This window comes from Thermobia domestica, chromosome 18, assembly GCF_964235325.1.
Source record: "Thermobia domestica chromosome 18, izTheDome1.hap1.1, whole genome shotgun sequence".
Lineage (NCBI taxonomy): Eukaryota > Metazoa > Arthropoda > Insecta > Zygentoma > Lepismatidae > Thermobia > Thermobia domestica.
Genome location: NC_137471.1, coordinates 168653819 through 168675760, shown reverse-complemented (window position 1 = coordinate 168675760; position 21942 = coordinate 168653819). Strand labels below are relative to the sequence as shown.

The 21942-nt window shown below is 34.9% G+C and overlaps 1 protein-coding gene across 7 annotated transcripts; it reads right to left on the bottom strand.

Moving 5' to 3' along the window:
• Nucleotides 1-296: 296 nt before the first annotated feature.
• On the bottom strand, nucleotides 297-12704 carry LOC145675689 (uncharacterized). 7 transcript variants are annotated; one of them, XM_081746284.1, is made up of 3 exons: nucleotides 12635-12704; nucleotides 7482-7965; nucleotides 297-2318 (listed from the first exon to the last, which is right to left on the bottom strand). In XM_081746284.1, exons 2-3 carry the CDS (start codon nucleotides 7844-7846, stop codon nucleotides 980-982), a joined length of 1704 nt encoding a protein of 567 aa, XP_081602410.1. In that variant the 5' UTR covers nucleotides 7847-7965; nucleotides 12635-12704; the 3' UTR covers nucleotides 297-979. The 7 variants fall into 7 exon arrangements, with proteins under 7 accessions (XP_081602410.1, XP_081602409.1, XP_081602413.1 ...); XM_081746283.1 differs by lacking the exon at nucleotides 12635-12704 and adding an exon at nucleotides 12358-12613; XM_081746287.1 differs by lacking the exon at nucleotides 12635-12704 and adding an exon at nucleotides 12455-12613.
• Nucleotides 12705-21942: the final 9238 nt, after the last annotated feature.

Here is a 21942-nt window from a genome sequence, read left to right as displayed (position 1 = left end):
CACTGAATCGTACGAACATTTTATTTACTTTTCGAGATTATTATACCAGAAGAAAATAAATTGAATGAAGTTGTTCCTGTACGCTACAAGATTGAGCAAACTTGTCTATAACAAAATATTCACTCATAGAACTTTAAATTCCGCGATCGCAAGGCAACACAGATTCTACCCCCCCCCCCGTGCGTCCTTAAATAATGGTCAATATAGAGTTCCGATAACGCATGCCATTATTTAATCAGGCCCATACACATTCAGCTTTTCTTCAAAATATTTTATTCATGATTCAAATATTAGAAGGAAAACTACTTATATTTAATCTTTTTATGCTTTATTTGTTTTACCTCATGAGAAAGTAAAGAAAAATGAAAAAAAAAAACATGTACAAATATCCTTTTACTTCACTGAAACGTTACTATCGGATTAAATTAAACCCCTCAAAACATATTTGCATTCAATTTCATGGCGTCAAGTTCGTGTCCCATGAATGAAATAAGATACTAGTTTTGGAGATAACAAGGCTTTTGCCTGTGTGAGTAAGAATGTGCCTCTTCATTTTTTTTTTGGTTAGGTAGCATTCTTTTCACACCGAGGGCAATAATGTCATCTATCGCCTGTAAAAATATCTCTGTTTTATTCACATATTTTTAATAAACAGTTTTTCACATTGAGTGCAAGAATATGGATTTTAACCTGTATGGGTAAACGTTTGTTTCGTCAATATTTGTTCATTATTACCCATCTAACCATACTGCGTGCAACAATGTGACCTTTTCTTCTATATAAGATAGAATGTGCTTATTTGTAACCACTTTACCACATAGAGCGCAACCATTCGACCTCTCACCCATATGAGTAAGCATGTGATTTTCAGTGACGTGTCAGAATGAAAGCTGTATCACACTAAATATTGACCCTTCACCTGTATGAGTAAGCACATGCCTCTGCAACTCTTGAAAAAATAGTCTCTTTCTCACTGAGTTCAACGATGTAGCCTTTCGTCCGTATGGATAAGCATGTGTTTGTTTAAATTACATTTCTGAGTAAATGATTTACAACATTGATTGCATGTGTAAGGTCTTTCTCCTGTATGAATAAACATATGACTTTTTAACTGACATTTTTGTTTGAACATTTTGCCACATTGAGCGCAGGAATGGGATTTTTCAACTGTATGAGTAAGTATGTGTCTTTCCAATTCTTGTTTATAATAAAACCCCTTTCCACACTTAGTGCAACGTTTTGAGCTTTCGTGTGTATGAAGAGTCACGTGCCTATTTAAACTAGATTGTTGAGTAAACGCTCTACCACAATAAGCGCAAGAATATGGTCTTTCTCCTGTATGAATACGCATGTGACTCATCAATACACACTTATATTTAAACCGCTCGCCACACTGAGTGCAGCGATGCGGCCTTGTCACTGTATGAATAAACATGTGACGTTCTAAGTAACATCTTCGACTGAACGCTTTGCCACACTGAACACAGGAATGCACCTTTTGACCTGTATGAGTAAGCATGTGTGTCTCCAATGCTTGCTTAGAATAAAACCCCTTTCCACACTGAGTGCAAACATGTGACCTTTCACCTGTATGAGTAACCATGTGTCTCTCCAATTCTTTTTTATAATAAAACCCCTTTCCACACTTAATGCAACGTTTTGAGCTTTCGTGTGTATGAAGAGTCACGTGCCTATTTAAACTAGATTGTTGAGTAAACGCTACACCACAATAAGTGCAAGAATATGGTCTTTCGCCTGTATGAATACGCATGTGACTCATTAATACATGTTTATAATTAAACCGCTTCCCACACTGAGTACAACGATGCGGCCTTCTCACGGTATGAATAAGCATGTGTCTTTTTAAATGACGTTTGTGAATGAATGTCTCACTACACTCAACGCAAGAAAGAAAATTTGCACCTATATGAGTAAGCTGCGTTTTCGAAGTTATTTTTTCATTGTCACACTGAATGCTAGAATATGAGCTTTTACCTGTATGGTTAAGCTTGCAAGTATTTAAATCACGTTCGCTAGTAAATGGTTCTTGGAAATTAAGACAAGTATCTGGTTGTACAGTTCTGTGTGTTAAAATTGCGTTATTCACATCAAGTTCCCGATTTACCTCCACGTATTCAGCAGGGCAAGTATGTGTCAAATTTGTTGTATAGTTTGAAATTTGAACTGAGGAGACGTATTTCTGACTGCAGGTGTTGAAAGTCGTATGGTATACATCCATATCTCTTGAACTAGGTATTCGGTGCTCCAAATTTTCGTAAAGCGGTTTGCAAACACCATATAAATCCGTGATATGCGACCTGAAAAAATGTCATATGTAGTTTCTTATACGTCAGAACCTTAAAAATACTAAATAAAGGATATCAACGAGAGATGAACGTTTCTCTTATAGTGCTCTCTATTAGTAGAAAAAACAAACTTTGCCACTAGCAAGGACGCCCATCAGGGTTTGCCAGATGGGGCGTTCTCCCCACTTTAAGAGGAAATTGAACTTGGGACTATTGAAAACTTAACAGAATTTTTACACTAGTTACAGCCAAATTTGAAGCTATATTTGAAATATCGCTTATACTTGCATCCCCTTTAAAATCACATGGGCGCCCTTGGTCACTAGTGATGCGGTAAATTTAAGCCTTATATATCAAATACATTTTTATCAAAATATAAATATGGTCTATTATCGAAATCTCTCTTCAGTGTTGCCGTCAGTAGGTCATAGGAAAATACTTTCTGTGGGAAAAAGTATATATGGGTAGATCAGTTTATTGTCCGTGTGTAGCATAATTCACAGAGTACTACTTTTCCTTCCGATTATGATATTTATAATTATATACACCTTTATTTACTGAATTTATTTAAAATAAATTTAGGTCGTATCAAACTCTTATGTGCCAGAAAAACATATTGTGGAAAAAGAATTAATTATTTCAATTTCAGATTGTATAAGTTCTATTCTTGTGTAGTGGATGATTACGTCTTTTACATCTGATCGGATGTTTTGTGTATAGGTATTTTACCGTTTGCTGTGCTCTATCGTAATATATGAAATTGAAATAAAAATAGATTTTCCCTGTTATTTCAACTGTTCAATAAATATAAATTGCAAAAAAACCTAAGCATATTCTGCATTATTGTGACAGTAGAAACGATTGGAGGAAAAGAGAAGTCTTTTGGAATGTCTGTGCAGGATGCGGCTAAGTTCCCTACGACTAATTATATATATCTATATGTGTGTGTGTGTGTGTGTGTGTGTTTCCTACACATAATATAAAACCATAGTATCAAGTTTTCAGCTACTGAGAGGTTTAATATGGGATATATCGATCTCTATGCAACAAATTCCCACAAGGAGAATAGTATTTATTTCGGACAAGTTAATCTGTAAGATGACTAGTGTGTAGAACACTCCACATAAGAAAAATAATAAAAATAATCCTTGAAATAAAATAAACATAAACCACTGCATTTAACTTTAACTAAATAACTGAGTTTCCTTATTGCCGCAAAGTACAAACCGGACATCAATTAAGCCATGTTAGAAACTTATAATGTACGATTAATAAACAACATTATTCACTTGTAACTAATTTTAAAAATCAAAATGAGAATAAAATAAATTGCACAGAAACCTAAGCATATTAGAAATACATTCTTGTCACATTGTGTAATGATATTGATGCAACTATTATTACTGTTATTATTATACTTTCTAATAATATTACAATAGTGGAGCACACAAAAGCCCTTTACGCCACATAAATAAAGAAGAAATTTCAAGAACGGACCGTAAATCCTACAAAAACTTAGAAGTAACTGTGGTTAAAAAGGAAACTTTAAATTGTTATAGATTCTACCCAAATTCAATGGAGGAATTATCACATTCCCCGACCTTCATCCCCATATATGCAAATCTGAAACGAGTGCTCACTAATTTTTATATTTCCAAAGTAAAAATTATGCTCAGCCGCAAGGTGACAAGGCGTGAAAATTTTCTTACGTTTATGCAGTCAGAATATCGTTCTGACCAGTTACGTTAACTACATTGTTCGTAACCAATAATTTACGAGATTAGCAAACCATTGGTTTTCTTCCGTGCTTTGAATATTACACATGATTTTGGAGTAAGTTAAGCGGTATTTAGCCTTAAACATTGATGTTATGCACTGGTTGTGGAATGTAAGTAGCATAAGGTCCTGAAATTATTTTGACGATCGAAACATTTAAGAATTACAATAAATAAAATCAAATTCGATCTCTGATCCCTCGTTCACCTTCCCTTTCTATGTACTAGTATATCTGATTTTGAATTTAACGTCCGTTTCAGCACCAAGGCTATAAGATAATTGGACCTAACTGACTAACGTGGAATCCGAACCACATGAGGTCCCGCCAGGAATCAAACCTGGGTCTACCACGCCAAATAAGCGCATATGCTAACCGCTTAACCAGGAAGGAGTTCTACGTACTAGTAGAATCAACAAAACAAATTAGACATAATAGGTAAGATGTATTCCAAATAACGGGATTATCAAGGTTATTATTGTTCTAGTACATTAACTTCTTATTTTACTTTCTTCACACCTGCATTAAGCGTTGGCTGTAGTGAGAGGATTCCTGAGGGAATATTATTAGTACTTTCTTCTACCATACTAAGATGATGATTCTGATATTCTTTTTTCTTTTTTAATATATTAAGTATTATTGCAACCGATATCATGTGTAAATTCTTAGGTCCCCGAGGGCCGTCCATTATACAAGAAGTCTAAACACACCGTGAGCAGGATGCCTCGACTCACAAATATGTAATGTAGAATACAGTTTTTACGTCTTCACTGGCTTCCTCCTTTGAAACTAGATATTCTGGGAGTATAGATGAAAAAAAAATACTTGACTTTATTAACATATAACATAATTACTTAGCTGCTAACAAAGTAAAATGCGTTAGAAATTTAAAAAAAATGTAGTTGCAAATACTCAGAAAGTTACACATACCAAAATTACCAACTCAGAAATAGACTACTTACTGACACAGTAGAATTTCACGCCCACAAATAAGTACTGGATTAATTTTCTGTTGAAATCTCCTAAAAGAAACCTACAAGGAAGTTAATCCGCTGTAATGTTGGATTTGAATCTATTTTTAATAAGGTCACTTGAGATATTCTTATAATGAAGCAGTCCCGATAATAAAATTTCCCATCGTTTGCACTTAAATGTCACATGAGTCGACAAATTTTCGGTTTACATGTAATTATTTCTTTCCACAATAGCTGGTATAACTACATACAACGTTGAATAAAATTTGGTGCTGATTTCTTGTGCAATCCTACGTTTATGTCCTCTAAGCTAAGGGTGACAATGATTAAGGCAAGTAAATGACAGAAGACTTGGTGGAATGAGAAAATGGAAAGAACCAAGAGTACCCCGAGAAAACCCTCGGACAAGATGTATTATTACTAATGAGTAAGTACGTAGTATTAATAGGGAAATAAGAAGTAGTAACACGTATAAAACAATTAGTTGATCGAGCAAGGAAAGAAGGAAAGCTAGGAGGAAACAGAGACCTTGCGCGAGCATTTGGAAAGAACTGGATACGATAAAATGAAACTAAGGTGCAACAGGAAAGAAAATAAAGGAGAGTAAGAAGACTGGAAAGAGGAAAGAAATGTTATTTGGTAGGAGATAGAGAGTATAGGCAAAGTGACAGTAGGAATCAAAAATGCTCAAGGTGATTGGAGGTAATTCCACATAGAGAAAAGAAAGCAAGAATTTGCTTGAGATTATAAGGAGGAAGACAAGAAAACGGAATAATAAGAAGAGGAGGAAAAGTTGAAAAAAGGTGTTATAGTTAACAAGCAGCAGTAAACGTGACATGCGCTATCGAGGAAACAGAATATATATTAAAAGAGCGAATGAAATAATATAAGGTGCACATTAGGTCGAAGAGAAACAGAAATGCAGTCCACAAGCACATAAGATATACGGAATATTCATTTAATTGGACTGAAGTGAAAGTGCTCAGTTATAAACAAATTTAGTCAAAAAATGGGAACAAACAAAATATATTGAAATAGAAGGCAATTACGTCATGAAGAAAAACTCACGAGTAGTGGCAACTGATGTACAATTGATGAGTAGTGGAATAAAATTAACCACGAAACTTATAGATTAAATAATTTAATTGAACACGTTTATTTCTTGACTTCGTAGTATTGTGTAGTATTTATATAGTATTAATATTTAGAAGTTATTTACAAGGTTATTTACTAGTAAAAGGTAAGTATTGTTAAATTTTTAAGAGTATATATTGTAGTAATTACTGCTTAAATTATATTGGTTTCAAAGTGCTAATAAATAGAAATAAGAGTTGTATATATATATATATATATATATATATATATATATATATTTTTTTTTTTTTTTTTTTTTTTTTTTTTTGAGGAAGCTCATGCAAGATATTTTTGTTAAAATGCATTAAATACAAAATCTGGACGTTTTTGATTTGTGCTCTCCTGGTGGCCAGAATATTACGAAATTATTTTCTGCCCACAGTATGCGACACTTCTTTGTAGAATGTCCAGAATATTCAAAAACGGGTTAATGTTTACGAGTATTCAATAATATTAATCAGGTTTCAGGGACAACTGTGTTGTCATTCACCAAATTTTCACATTTGTTAGTCTGATTCGGATGTTAATGCTCTCCAAGTTTCAGTTAAATATTTTTCCTGTTATATTTTTATTATCATTTCGACTATAAGAGATATTTCAATAATATGCAGTTGCTCTTTTTGTTTACTGCTTCAGTCTTTTCAAGACCAGCATATTTAAAACATAAAATATAACTTCTTTATGTTTTAAATATTCAGAAGATTGAAGCTTTAAACAAAAAGGACAGCACATCATTATCGATTTATGATATTTAAAATATTTGTGATGAATTTCAGCACTTCAAATTCATGTTCCATGAATAATATAACATAGTAGTTTTGGAAATAACAAGACTGTCACCTATATGAGTACGCATGTGCATCTTGAATTCTTGCTTCGATAAATCTCCTTCCCATACTTTACTTACTTTATCAGTACATGCTGGCCATCGTACTGGGAACGTAGAGAGAACTTACGATCCTATTAAGTATCAATCAAAAAAATGTGTGGAATATTAGAAAGGACTGTCGGTAAATGAAAGTAAAACAATGAATGTTTTCTACTATGTCACAGTATAACTGCAGCTGTACTTATGTACACACTACATGCTCATGTAATTCTGGAAGAATATTACCGCATACTTAATCGCAGTGCATCCAGTTACTGAAAATCAAATGAGGATTTTCTGCAATGTAGAACTTATTATCAACATATCCGTGCTTATGAGTTGATATCTGCAAAGAAAAAAATACTTCTATTGATTTTTTACAGAAAAAGGTACAAAATATAAAGAACAAATTTAGATAACATTACCTTTGCATTTCTGGCTTATCTTCTACATGTTCTATCCCGTTCCTAGAGAATGAGTAAGATGTGGCAGAATTTTCATTTCTCGGGTCATCAAGGCAAATTGTTAAATACATATCATCGTCTTTGGTTTCAGGCTCAGACTTTATTTTGGAAAGTGATTCTGACGTCCAGGAAGATGTAACGCTTTGATGTGATATCGGATTCTCATTTCGGATTATTGTCAACTTGGTTTCTTCATTATTTCTGAACCTCTCACAATTTTCTTCACTTGGATCCCGATCAAGAGAATTGCTCTTCTCAGCTTCGTTGACAATTTTCGATAACATTGATATTAATTCACACGTAACTTTATACTCTTCTTCCATCATAATGATTATCACAACTGCTCGATAACGTATCTAATGGTCTTCAACTGCCTAACTCGTAGGCGATTATAACTCATGTGATGTTTCCACGTAAGAAGGAATGTTACTATCCCTTCTAAAACCTTTAAAAAAACAGGAAACGATAATTGTTTCTACACGATATTGGCAAAAGAAAGACAATAATAAATTCAAAATTATACACTCACAGTTAAGCACGTCAGGAAATAGCATAGCTTAATAAAATCATACGCATTACATTTTCGTATGTATTTATTCAAACATGAATAATATGAATTACTACTTTCTGTATGAGACTTAATACCTACATGAAATGATCAAGTTTCTGACCGTTTTTGCACAATTGCGCTGCCATTACCGCTGATTTAAAACGGAATGTTTTGCTTCAAATATTTAAGACTGATTGTCCTATATTTTTCATTGTGCTTGGTGCTAAGTGACACAGTATGGAATTTATTTAAAGAAAGGGCAAGTTAATTCTTACACATACGTAATATAAGAATAAAGTTGAGAAATTGAAATGCTAGCTATATCAGCACCACACAAGAGAGATCACAATTGTTCACGAAATCAATCAAACCGTTTCCAGAAGTGCAACCTGCACACTTGGAGGATGCAGACTGGAAGTCTACAAATAGACTGCACACTAGATAGTATACACTTCGTCAAATTAAGTTTTGATCCGAACTTCGTTACAGCGAATTCATGGTGGTGGAACATGAAACATTGATAACATAAGAAGGGAGAATGTTGCGTCTTAGAAAAATAAACTGGTATGCCTACATTTTCTTCTTTATGAATGCCTTTCCTGTTATATTAAATATAAGTACATCGTGCAGGTTGTAAATATCAGGCAACCATGAAATGACTTAAGAGTTTCTTTTATGTACACCAACAGCTTCAGTTTTACTGCAAAAGCAAATAATTGTCATTTCGAATCTCTCACGCGCAGATCAATAAGAGCGGAGCGTAAAGGTAATATCTATTTACATATTGTGTTAGGTGCTCAATAAACTCGTTATAATACATAAACCACTACACAATTCGCGATGTTTTATTTCATTATGCACGCTTGCGCAAGGGGACATTTATTAATCCACCAGGAGGAGAGTGGAACTGATTGTTAGGACGCTGATGACACTGTTGCGAAAGTATGTTAGGAATTTCATTTCAAGTGAAATCAGGCAACTTGTAAGAGCGACGGTACTAACGGGAGAGCTATTTAAATAATGTGCGCAAAGCTACTTTGGAAGAGAGCTCGCACTGTCTATAATTGCTTCCTGTACTGTAGGTTACGGAACCAACAAAGTGAAAGGAAGTATGAAAATAAGAACCACTTGTGATCATCAGTGAAAATTAAGTGTCGTAAACAAAAAAGAAATAGTATTTGCAGGTAACGTACACTAAAATAACATTAGCAACTCAATCTTGAAAACAGGTTCATGTGCGCCTTATTCTCGGCCGCCATCTGCGGAAGATTTGGCAAAAACTTAAAAGTACGAAAACGCAAAGAAAATCATACGTTGTGTATGATAGAATATATGTAAATAGACGACGGCTTGTCAATTACATTTCATATTTCTAATCAAATTTAAATATTTCTACCTTGGTATACCTTACCTTCGCACCCGATCTTCCTTAAAATGAACCATATATGATGTCCATATATTGATGTAATAGAGTGGGAGAGGTGAATATTTTTTGCAAATCTTTCCTGTATTATACTACTGTAGTACATAATTACAAAATGATTTGGCTCATTATAAGTACTTGTACCTAGTTCATAGGTATCTGAATAGGAAAAATGTCATGCGAAATACATACTGTTCCTAAACAACACAAGACTTGCCTTTTTCATGACATACTGGGTCGTACGGTTACCACATTTATAGCGTTAGGGATAGAGAGGGGCACCAACTCACGAAATTGTAATTATTTTGGCGAACATCAAAATGATTATTTTTCTTTAAGAGTACATAGTAAGCTACAAACATTGAGAGAGACATTTAAAATTGTATCCCTTTTGTTTATTTGTCAGGTGTAAAGTTACGTGTTCTTGAGTTCTATTAGATCTTCTCCTATGGAATTGCACGAACGATTTCTTTTACGTGTCGATATCATAATACCAGAACGAAATAAATGATCTTATTCTCATATGGAGAAAACTGTTATATAAATAACTAAAATATTCGGACATAGGAGTCACTTAAATTTCGCGACTTCACAATTTCGAGTTCGCAACGCAACGCAAAATTTTCCCACTTGATTTGCGACATTATTTTGCGTATAACTAATAATGCGTACTGGGAATATTCTCGTTAGGAAGGAAAAGAAAAGTGGGAATATTCCCTGACATATCAATTCCCAGCAAGAATTTTTTTCTTTACTTTCCAAATGAATAATTACCTTAATTTTCATTTATAAGCCTTTACTTCTACGCTTTAATAATTTGGATATTAAAAAAATGAAATTAGTTGACTGTACTTTATCTAATTTGTTGATGATAGTTTTTTTTTTTTTTTTGTAACTTTTATTTCCATTTGCAGTAGAAACTAGTAAAATACTAATTTGTAATTGAAGAGGAACCAGTTAGTAAAGCAATCTAGAAATTCTATAGAGATATTGGTAATGTGCTATCAATTCACCTTGAAACAACATTAGTAATAGACGTTATCTGTCTGCTCTCTCTGACTCAAAGTTTCTGAATTGGTAGTCACGCCTCTCTTACATGTGAATTAAAACATAGAATTCCAAGAAATGGGTAGAAAGAAAGATCGTGTGTGGCAATGTTACGTGCAAAATTATAAAGATAAATCAGTATCTTGCAAATATTGTAGAAAGGAATATGTATGCGTAAATGCTGATAGAAATGCTGAGACATGTATCAAAATGTTTAAAATGCCCATCGCAAATGAAGAAATCTATTTCGTGTGGAGATTCTGCTGATATACTTCCTTGTACTATTAAAGGAACAGGAACGAGTAGTCCTTGCCTGAGTACGGAAATGGCAGAAATAGAGGAAAGTGATATTTTCCCAGAAAGTCCTGTAACAAAAGAACGTTTATTCACTTTCCATTAGACCTTCATCTTCCTTGTCATTGACAGTAGAGGAGGAGAGGGAAGGTCTTCCAAAATACGTTCTCTAGAATCCTTTATCGACACTATGGGTTCAAGCAAAAACGTAAGTATCTCCTCCCAGGGAACTTTATCTTTCGTAGGCGAAAAATTATATACTAACTCTTGGTCAGGATTTATCAGTCCTGTCACGACTGTTGTGAATGGAATCAAGACAGTGTCGCTATGTTGGTAACTATCACATATTATATACTTATTATATATACAATGTACACACCCTGACGACACTGAATTAGACCTATTTATATTGGCACAGTGAGCCCATAGGCCGTTAGTTATAGTCATAAATATAGAAATACACGGTAGGAATTAAAGAACAGACTATTCTCAAATTATGACGATTAACACCCCGCTAGACGTAGGATAAGTTGAACAAAAACACTGATATTATTGTCAGGAGAAATATACAGTACATTCTACGTGTACTATCCCTAACCACACAATTAGTTTGAAGGATAATTAATTTTATTTCACTTCCATGAGCGTTGTGTACACTTTGGACACATTAAGACTGTTCATTGGTACCTCTTGCATCAATCTTACACACCATCTTACCTTTTCCCTCCTTTATCAATGCATATATCATACAAAACCTACACCTTCACGTGAATCACACATTTACACATATTTCGTATCAATTACCACACTAAATAAGAGTATAATTTCCCAGTCACGATACTGATCTTAACAGCTATCCTTCCTCTTCTAATTTTTCCCGCCAACGCTCTCTAACTAACTACGAATATAACAAATTCTGAATAGCTACTTAGGGTTGCCAAGAGAAGTGTTTTTATGCGAATGTCACAAGAATGATAAATTCATATCGGTCCTTGATTAAATATATATTTGTATGAGTAGTGGAATGGTGACAAGAGGGGAACATATAAATTATCTAGGCAATTATTTAGAAAACGGGTTAAGTTCAGAGTCGCCCCTCCAACTATGCCATAATTCACTTACGCTGTAGATGAGTTTCCAAAACAAGTGACATCCGTTTTGGTGATTTCCATAGCAGTGAAGCTAATTCTTAACGCTGTATCTTTGTTCACAGATGACATGCCTCTATAAATAAGTTTTGCTAAACATTCTTTTTTCTATGTCAATTAACGTTTGTACTGGTACCTGTAAATTTTAATAAAAAGTGATACCGTATTCCCGATCTGAACCCATTTCCGGTTTTAGATGTAATTGCCATACAGCAGGAAATGAGAATTAGTTGTCTATAATCGAAGCATTCCAAGAACATATTTCATCTCCATCCTCAGGTTTCTAATGAAACACAACATGGTAGAAATTTACCAATTCCTGACTCAATCTTCGTGTACATAGAAAAAATAGGAAAAAATATAGTAAGGAACTACCTTCTGCAATAAATTAACCGTTTCATGAGTAGTTGAAACAATAAAACATGGGTTAGTTATCGCAGTTTTCGGGATTTCATAGCTAAATAGATCATACCCCCTCGTAGTTTGTAGTAAACAGTTTGTCAGATGTGTTAAATTATTTGCAATGATTTCTTTTTCTTTTTTAGGTTAAATTCATAACTTCTGGTTTTGTTGATTCGTGGTACGGAGAACGTTATTGTAACATAAGTAATATGAATAGTACATTCACGATATATTCCGCTCATTCTCTTACCGTACAAAAGGACAACCGCACTTCTTCCTTTGTAGGAAAATCTGAACAAGGTTCTGACTACTACGATATTCAGGGCCGTATGCAGAGTCATTTTGAAGCGTGATTAGTGCCATACTAAAGAGTTCGACTAACATAAGGTTCCTGTAGTAGTCAGGCCTTTAGTAAGACTTTAATCATACTTCAAAACGACTCTGTATAAGGCGGACAGTATATTAGTGGAGCACCGCTGTCCATAGTAAAACATTCCTTTTGGATCCATTTCTTCAAGAAAATGAGACCATCGTATAAACTGCCAAAAAGAAGGGCATTGGCTAACTCTTACTTTGATGATGAATATGAATACCGTACATGCAGTCACAATCACATCTGCAACTTCAAGAAGCAAGAAACTTAAAACGAAGGTATTGTAAATTTTATTGTCACGAAACGCGAACCTGTTTTTAAAAAATATGTGAGCACTGAAGACCATGCAGAGGCAACTGAGTTCTTAAAGAAAAAAAAGAAAGAAATAAAAAGATAATAATATCTGTCTTTCGAAAGTATGAACCCTTATTATTATTATTATTATTATTATTATTATTATTATTATTATTATTATTATTATTATTTTGTAATAATTGCTTAATATGCTTTAAATATGCACTGAAATTGGTACAAACAAGTTACAAACATATTGTTCCATTATGGTGCTTAACTTACACCTTGAATTTACTCTGTTGTGATGTTCTGAGATCTCATGCGGCAGCGCAATTAATGGAAAATGTAACAATAACTGTGAAGAAAACACGTTCTGTGTACCTTCTTAACCCAACATTTATTAATATAAACAAATACAAAAAGTGTAAGGTTTTTCTGAAACTACCAAGTAAAAGTCATTGGGGCAGTTGTCTTTAATGTCTTGAAAGCATGATTACTTGCTAATGCATTTCACAAACATTGGCTTTTCAAGAACAAGCAACCAAAGTCTTGCCTAAGTAAATGAGAGCAATGTTACTCGATGATACATCATTTTGGAGTAAGATCAAAAGTTAGTTACAATTTTGAAACGTATTGTGAAGTGGATCTTTAAATTAGAATCGAAGGATTCATGTATATTCTGTCTACACTGAATTCTATGACATTGAAAGCAAGACATGCGAGGGACTTCCGTTGTTGTCGACCATGAGCAGTCTAAAGTACTTAACAATATGAAACTAAAAAATTAACATGCTCAGAAGCCAGTTAATTTCGCAGCTTCACTCCTGGATCCGCCATCACATGGACACAATTTATCTCTGGGAGAAACGATCGATGGCATGGAATTCATTCATGATGTTACTTCAAACATCCAATTAGATACAATTTCAGTCATGGAGGATATAGCACGTTTCAGACCAAAACAGAGATTGTGGAGGTTTTTTTTTTTTTTTTTTTTTGACAACAGCTGAAACAATCAGTCCCCTGTTATGGTGGAAAGGGTTTCAAAAGTATCAAAAGTGGCTGTGCGCATTACTTCCGCTCCTTGCACGCAAGGTGCGTATTACCGTTAGGACGAAGGGAATTTCCGCGTCAATCACATTTTGTTCCCTCAAAGAAGTCAGCTGAAGTATTCCCACCGGGGATGCTCGCTTCCCCCGAAACAATACTTAGTATAACACCAAATTTCACTGATTTTTTTCACTTCTTGTAAGGTTAATCTAGCTATATTTCGAAATGAACGATGTAAACTATTCAGTTTTGGCCATTTCTACTTGCCACCTAATCATCGGCGCAAATCTGTTTTCAACCTTGGGGGGGCGGACGGGTAAGACCTTTCACACACACACACACACACACACATATATATATATATATATATATATATATATATATATATATATATATATATATATATATATATAGGCGATGCTCAAAATATTTATGAAGATGAGAAACAATTCTGTGGATGATCAGATCAGCAGAATTGTCTTGAGTGGACTATTTAGGGTGCTTTCGGGCTCAAGTTCCCCTCGAAATAAATTTGTTAGTTTTTCGCATTCTACTTAAAATAATAATCCTTCTTACCATTTCTATGATTGTCATTAAATTTCCATTTTCTTATGCTCTTTGTTCAGATAAAATACCGTATTTGTCAAATTTCATTACATATAAGAAATACGTCCTTTTATTCTTTCTTTCTTCCTTTCTATTCTTCTGTTTCTTTTTTTTATATTACTGTCTTTCATTTCACCCATCATACTTTATCGACCGTTGTTAGTTGTGATTCAAGTCGGTCGACATCAGTAACACCCAAACTAAGAGTTGTTGATACGCGAAACTGGTGTTCCACACCAACTTGCGCGGATAACAACATGACGAAACTTTAGGTATTATAACAAAGGAAAAATTATATCGTTTAGTTATTTTTAAAATAATGAAATGTTTGAATTAAAGAAAATCAAAACGGTGGAATAATTAGCCCTGAAAATTAGGTAGGCTAGGAAGATACTTCCTTTTTCTTGTATGAACAGAATAAAGGATTAGATTCACTCCTAAATTTTTGTATCATATTATATAGGATTTATCGGTCTGCAATTGTTACCATTATAACTTCACTTTATGGACAAATTAAAATATATTTTATTCTCTAACTCAGGTGGGCAATTGCCCACTTCCTTCCTGGTATTGGGCATAGCCCCACGAAACGAAATCCTAGATATGCCGTTGGTTGTCTTCAACATTGCGAGGGGGCAGATTAGTGGCTTATTCTAGAGAAGGGAGATGAAACTCATATTACGGTAGATGAATCTGAGTTGTTGATTTTAGTTTAGCGTCCCTTTCAGCAGCGAGGCTATATGAGACGTGGACCCACTGATTAACGTGGAATCCGAACCACATGAGCTCCCACCGGGAATCGAACCCGGATCTCCCACGCCAAAGGCGCGTACGCTAACCGCTTAGCCACACTGCCGTGAAAACATCCTGAAATCTGAATACATGCATATTTATAATTGGTATGTTTCTAATTAGGCATCCACAAAGATCCACGTTAATTTGTTTTTACAATAATGACTTCCCAAAAACTATGAAGATAAAATACCAATGATGTATGACGCAAAAAAAAAAAAAACTCTTATTGGAGCAAAATGATGATAATCTCAATAGCATTACAGAAATCGTTATAGAAATCTGGCGCATGCCATATACTCTTTAGTTAACAGATGTAACCTTAAGATTATGGAGATAAATATTCCAGCAATTAAATTCTTTGCTTTGCTTACGAAGCATCCTCTCTCAAGAGAAAAATTGGGACACGCGGACCATGGTTCGACCAGCAATGCATTAAACTAGCAGAGAAGAGAAAACAGGCAAAATTACGTAAGCTACAGAATCCGAATGAAATAACTACACAAAAGTTCATAGACATCAGGTGGGAAACTTTTAGAACAAAGAAACGTGATTTTTTGAAAGCTGACATTAAGGAACTCAAAGATAATAAGAAAAATAAAAATATTCGGGACATGTATAAGGAATCAACGAATTTAAGAAATATTATCAACCTCATTCTTATATATTAAAGAAAGCTGACAGAAGAGTTCTCACTGATACAAGTAGCATTTTAAATAGATGGAAAGATTTCTTTGACGATTTGCTTAACATGTAGCCAAGAACTAATGTGCGTGGAGAAAGGGAGGTACATACCGCAGAACCGTATATTTCAGAACCCAACCGAATAGAAGTAGAAATTCCTATAAAGAAATTAAACAAACACAAATCCCCGGGTGTAGACGAAATTCCGGCTGAGTTAATTTTAGCAGCAGGCGAAAAATTGTGAAACAAGATACGCAAACTCATTCTCCGCATCTGGAACAAGGAAGAATTCCCACAAGAGTGGAAAGAATCAATCATTGTTTCAATTCACAACAAAGAGGACAAAACTGACTAATAATTATAGTGGTATCTTTCTTCTGTCAACATCCTATAATTTTTTTTCAAACATTCTATTAGCAAGATTGACTTCATAGGCAGATGAAATTATTGGTGATTATCAGTGCGGATTTAGGCGAAATCGATCACCTATCGATCAGATATTTACGATTCGTAAAATACTAGAAAAGAAGTGGGAATACAATACCCCGGTACATCAACTATTTATTTATTTTAGAAATGCTTATGACTCCGTTAGGATAGACACATTGTACAACATTCTTACAGAATTTGGAATACCAAAAAAAGCTAATTAGATTAATTAAAATACATTTAAATGAATCACAAAGTAAAGTCCGGGCAGGAAAATATTTGTCCACGAGCTTTTACGTCGAGAATGGCCTGAAACAAGGAGATGCGTTGTCGCCATTATTATTGAACTTTGTCCTGGAATATGCTATAAGGAAAATCAAAGATAGCAACTAGGGCCTAGAGTTGAACGGTGTTCACCAGATTATGGTGTACGCTAATGAAGTAAATTATTTAATAGGGGATGATGAGAGAACAATAGAATGAAATGCAGATGTCTTATTCAACGCTTGCAGGGATATGGGTTTTATGGGTTAGAAGTAAATGCACAGAAAACTAAATACATGGAAGTGCGTCGGTACCATATTACGGTAAATTATGAATGCTATCATTATTAAAATATTAAATAATATATTTGATAAAGTGGATAATTTCAAATTTATAGGATCAATATTAACAAACGAAAATCATGTTCACGAAGAAATTAAATGTTGACTAAAAACAGGGAATTCTGGTTATTATTCAGTGCAAAATCTCTTGTCGTCGCGAATTCTGTCGAGGAATCTGAAGCTTAAAATATACAAAACGATAATCATGCGTGTTGTTCTGTATGATTTCGAAACATGGTCGCTTATTCTGAGGGAAGAACATAGACTGAAAGTATTTGAGATCAAAATATTGAGAAGAATATAAATGAACCCAAGAGGAACGGAAATGGGGAATGGCTGAAACTTCACGACGAGGAACTACATTATTTATACGGATCTCCAAACATTGTTAGGGTCATCAAGTTTAGGAGGCTTAGGTGGGCAGGTCATGTAGCTAGAATGAAAGAAAATAGAAACGCTTGCAAAGTCTTGACTGGAAGACCAATCGGAAAACTACTATTAGGAGGACCAAGGCGTAGATGGGGGAACAATAATAAGATGGAACTCGCAGAAATAGGAATACAAAGTAGAAACTGGATTCACTTGGCTAAGGATAAAAGTCAGTGGACAGCTATTGTGAATGCGGCATTGAACCTCCGGGTTCCATAGGCGATAGAGTTAGTTAGCTTACGAAGCATGAGTAGATGACTAGACTGATACTACAAATAGATGAAATGCGCATTTACTGAAAAGATGGGTTCTGCTGACATTGGATAGTGTATATACTCTTCGTATGCTAGAGACTAGGCGAGAGGAGGAGATAAGATTTCACATCAGGTTACATCACGCACAGTCGCACGCCTTCATTTTCATTAAAAATGGAAAAGCCAAGAGAAGCAATTTCATCTAACTTTCCTTTGTGGCAGTCGGACACAAATCATCACACTTATATCAAAAAGCACTTTTCGCGTCATATAATTGGGGGGACAGTCCCCCCAGGTCCAACATTTGGAGGGACATGTTTCCCTCGTTTCTCCGGGATTTGCGCCAGTGCACCTAATTACCCACTATTTTCAACGTAGTTAAGTTGAACTATATTATTGTGACTAGGGTTACTACTTGCAACCGTACCTTTGTACCCTTCAATTCGTCATCGTTAGTGAATTTGAATGTACTAATTCCGTATAACAAAGTCACATATGGATTGTTTTTAGCGGTTGGCCAAGAAGAAGTAAAAAATAGCTTCTTCCACCATCTTTGCTTAAATTCGGGCAGGTCATATTCATCCTCTCCATTGTATCGATTATCATTTTATTTTTTGTTAAATATCATTTTTGAGTATTCTTTGTTAGCACATGGCCCTTATTCTCTAGTAGTTCGTACGTATGCAACTCAAACGTTGCATTTAATTTGTGGAAATTAGCAGAGTAATCACTGCCTTTTACAGTTTACGGAAATTAACTTTTAATACTGTACTCAAAATCTGAGATATAGGTATTATCTCGTGCCTATATGTTAACGTACATGCTGGGGATACGCCCCTAGTCAGCAGACATGTTAGTGAAAGTGAATAAGCGCATAACTAAAGATTTGTTTCAGCATTTGTTGATACCACTGGTTCTCCATGTCATTGTCCGTGTCTGTATAAGCACTTCAACTAGAGCGGGCTTTGTAATGTTAACCTGTCATTTCTCTATCTTTCCTTTCGCTGTACAGTTTGCTGTCCACGCCAATAATGTCTGAAAAACTTCAATGTAATGTTTCACTTTATTTGAATAACGTATATCGAAAAGAGAGTATAGTTGGAAGAACCTGAATATGGTTGCTTGAACCATAACATATAGTCAATATAGGGAATACTATACGTATAGTTGCCAAAACCATAAAATATAGTTGTTTTTTTATAGTTGCTTGAACCATATTTATTGTTATAGCTACCATAAATTCGACCATAATTTGTATTGTATATGCAACTATTTATGGACATTATACTCACATGTACGATAAGATGCACTTCTACAATACTGATATGGTTCCACCTACTATACAAAATGGTTCTTACACCAATACTTTATAGTCAGGTGAGGCATAGTACCATACTGTATTGTTGCAGGACCATACTGTATAGTTACGTGGAGCATACTGTATTGTTGAAGAAATCATACTCTTTCAGTGCATTGTTGTGAGGAACATACTATATTGTTATAGAAATCATACCTTATAGTTGCGTAGACCATACTGTATTGTTGCAGAAAACATATTCTCTGAGTGTATTGTTGTAAGGAACATACTGTACTGTAATAGAAATCAAACCTTATAGTCGCGTGGACCGTACTGTATTGTTGTAGAAACCATACTGCATTGTTGTAGAAGCCATACCGTATAGTCCCATGTACCACACATATATTGTTGTGAGTGCTATATAGCTGGCAGGAAGTTTTCGAAAACCTGAAAACCGTCTTACTGTGTTCCTCACATACAAGCAAGACAAAAGTTCATTTACAACTTTCCTAAATGAACTCTTGTCTTATTTGGATATGAGGAACACAATAAGACGGCTTTCAAGTTTTCCTAAACATCCAGCTAGCCATATAGTACACAGAATATAGTGGTACATGGGACCAGGGGCGGATCTAGGATATGATCAAGGGAGGGGCTAAACCATATTTTTCCGTTTTATCCAGTGTAAAGCAGGATTGATGCCCATTTTATCCCGTGTATATCTGAGCGTAAAGGGGGGCTATAGCCCCTATCGCTCCCCTTCGATCCGCCACTGCATGGGACTATACAGTATTCCATAGAACGTGGATGCAGCCAATATAAAAATAGAAACTGGAATTCACTCGCTCAACTTTTCAACGTCTGTATCTACAAAATCAAATACCTGGGGAAAATACTAAATAAAATTTTATCTTGATCTTATGTGAACAACAACAGGAGCACTGCAATGGGCTTGGACCACACGTAGTGTCCGACCGCGAATCAGTTACCTTGCTATCTCACGAATTTTACTTACTGAGTATACAATTTATGGCATTCCCTCACAAAAAGAACATTATATATAAAAGACACATCAAATATAATTAATGTGAAATACAAATTACACAGAAATCGAAATGTAAATTACAACTTAGAAGCATGTATGCAAGTGGTTGTTTAGAATCGGATATTGACTGAAGTATTCAGCAACGGATGTATCACTGTTCACGATTTTTTTCTGCGGAGATGTTCTTTTCCAATATTCCAAAACTTTCTTCCAGGGTTCTAAGTTGTTCCGAAGCCACAATATGTATTCATTGTTGTTTTCTTCAGTTAAACCTATAAAATGCATATTGCAAAAGTAGCACCAAATGTTGAAATGCACGTTTTCGAATGCGATAATTAGTATTGATAATGTGATATCACAGGGTGTTTCAGATAAAAGGGTCAATGCTTATAAATCAGAAGCGGCTGGGAATAAAAAGATGAAACAAAAACTGAGATAGAAAAATGTCATAGGGCACATCACATGGTGTTGTGTGGTGACCCCCAGAGTACTCCTTGAAGGAGGCCCAGAGACAAACTACAAATTTTCAAAAGGAACATGTATTGAATCATACCTCTTCGGTAGTCATTGAAAAACGAAACAACTTTTGTAGGAAACAATTTTCGATTTGGGCCTCCGTTCTCAAAATTACCGCAAAAAGTGGAACCTGTATCTGACAAAAAGTACAGTGCTTATAAATCAAAAACGGCTGAGAAGAAAAAGATGAAACAAAAACTAATAGGATAATGTAATAGTGCACATCACATGGATGCACAAGACCCACTTTTTGCAGCCATTTTGAAAAGGTTAGCCCAAATCAAAAATTGTTTTCTACAAAAGTTGTTTCGTTTTTCAAGTGCTACCCAATGAGGTATGAGTCAATACATGTTCCCATTTGAAAATTTGAAGTTGGTCCCTGGGCCCCCAAGGAGGGCCGTGGGCGTCACAACAACAAGCCCTATGTGATGAGCCCTATTGCATTTTCCTATCTCAGTTTTTGTTTCATCTTTTCATTCCCAGCCGTTTCTGATTTATAAGCACTGGACGTTTTATCTGAAACACCCTATATATATATATATATATATATATATATATATATATATATATATATATGTAGACAAATACATAGATACATGGTGCTAATGAACTAGATCGATACACTGAAACAGGTATTTCCTCACATCAAAATAAGAAAAGAGTCCATATGGGGCTATGGTCACAAGTGCATAATTTCGGAGACATGGGCTGCCGAATACGAGGAAGAATGAAATATAAAGGTTCATAGCTCCACTGTTATAGACACTATAGTAGTCGGGTCAGGAAATCACTTACAAACTTTTTTTTTTTTTTTTGCTATGGAAATATCCATGTTTCACAATCGTCTAGTACATTTTAAAGACGTTTTAGAGAGACATTCGATGAGTACTCAGAAAACATGAAGTGCACGCATACTGATTCTCAGAAATTGTCGCGAAGCTACCGGAAGATTCTGCCTTTATTACAACTCAATGGGGAAGGGGATCAATGTTCTAGAACTGTGCCGGCACGTTGTTGTCTATATTCATTACAACTCAATGGAGACGGGGACCAAGGACCCTTTCGAAAACTTGCATACCATGGAAGTAGTTTCGTACCGTGGCACCATGGCATGCCTTGTATGGAAGAGTACCTCTTTTTTTGTAACCTCAGAATGAACTAATGTGGTGTTAAGTTGCAATGTT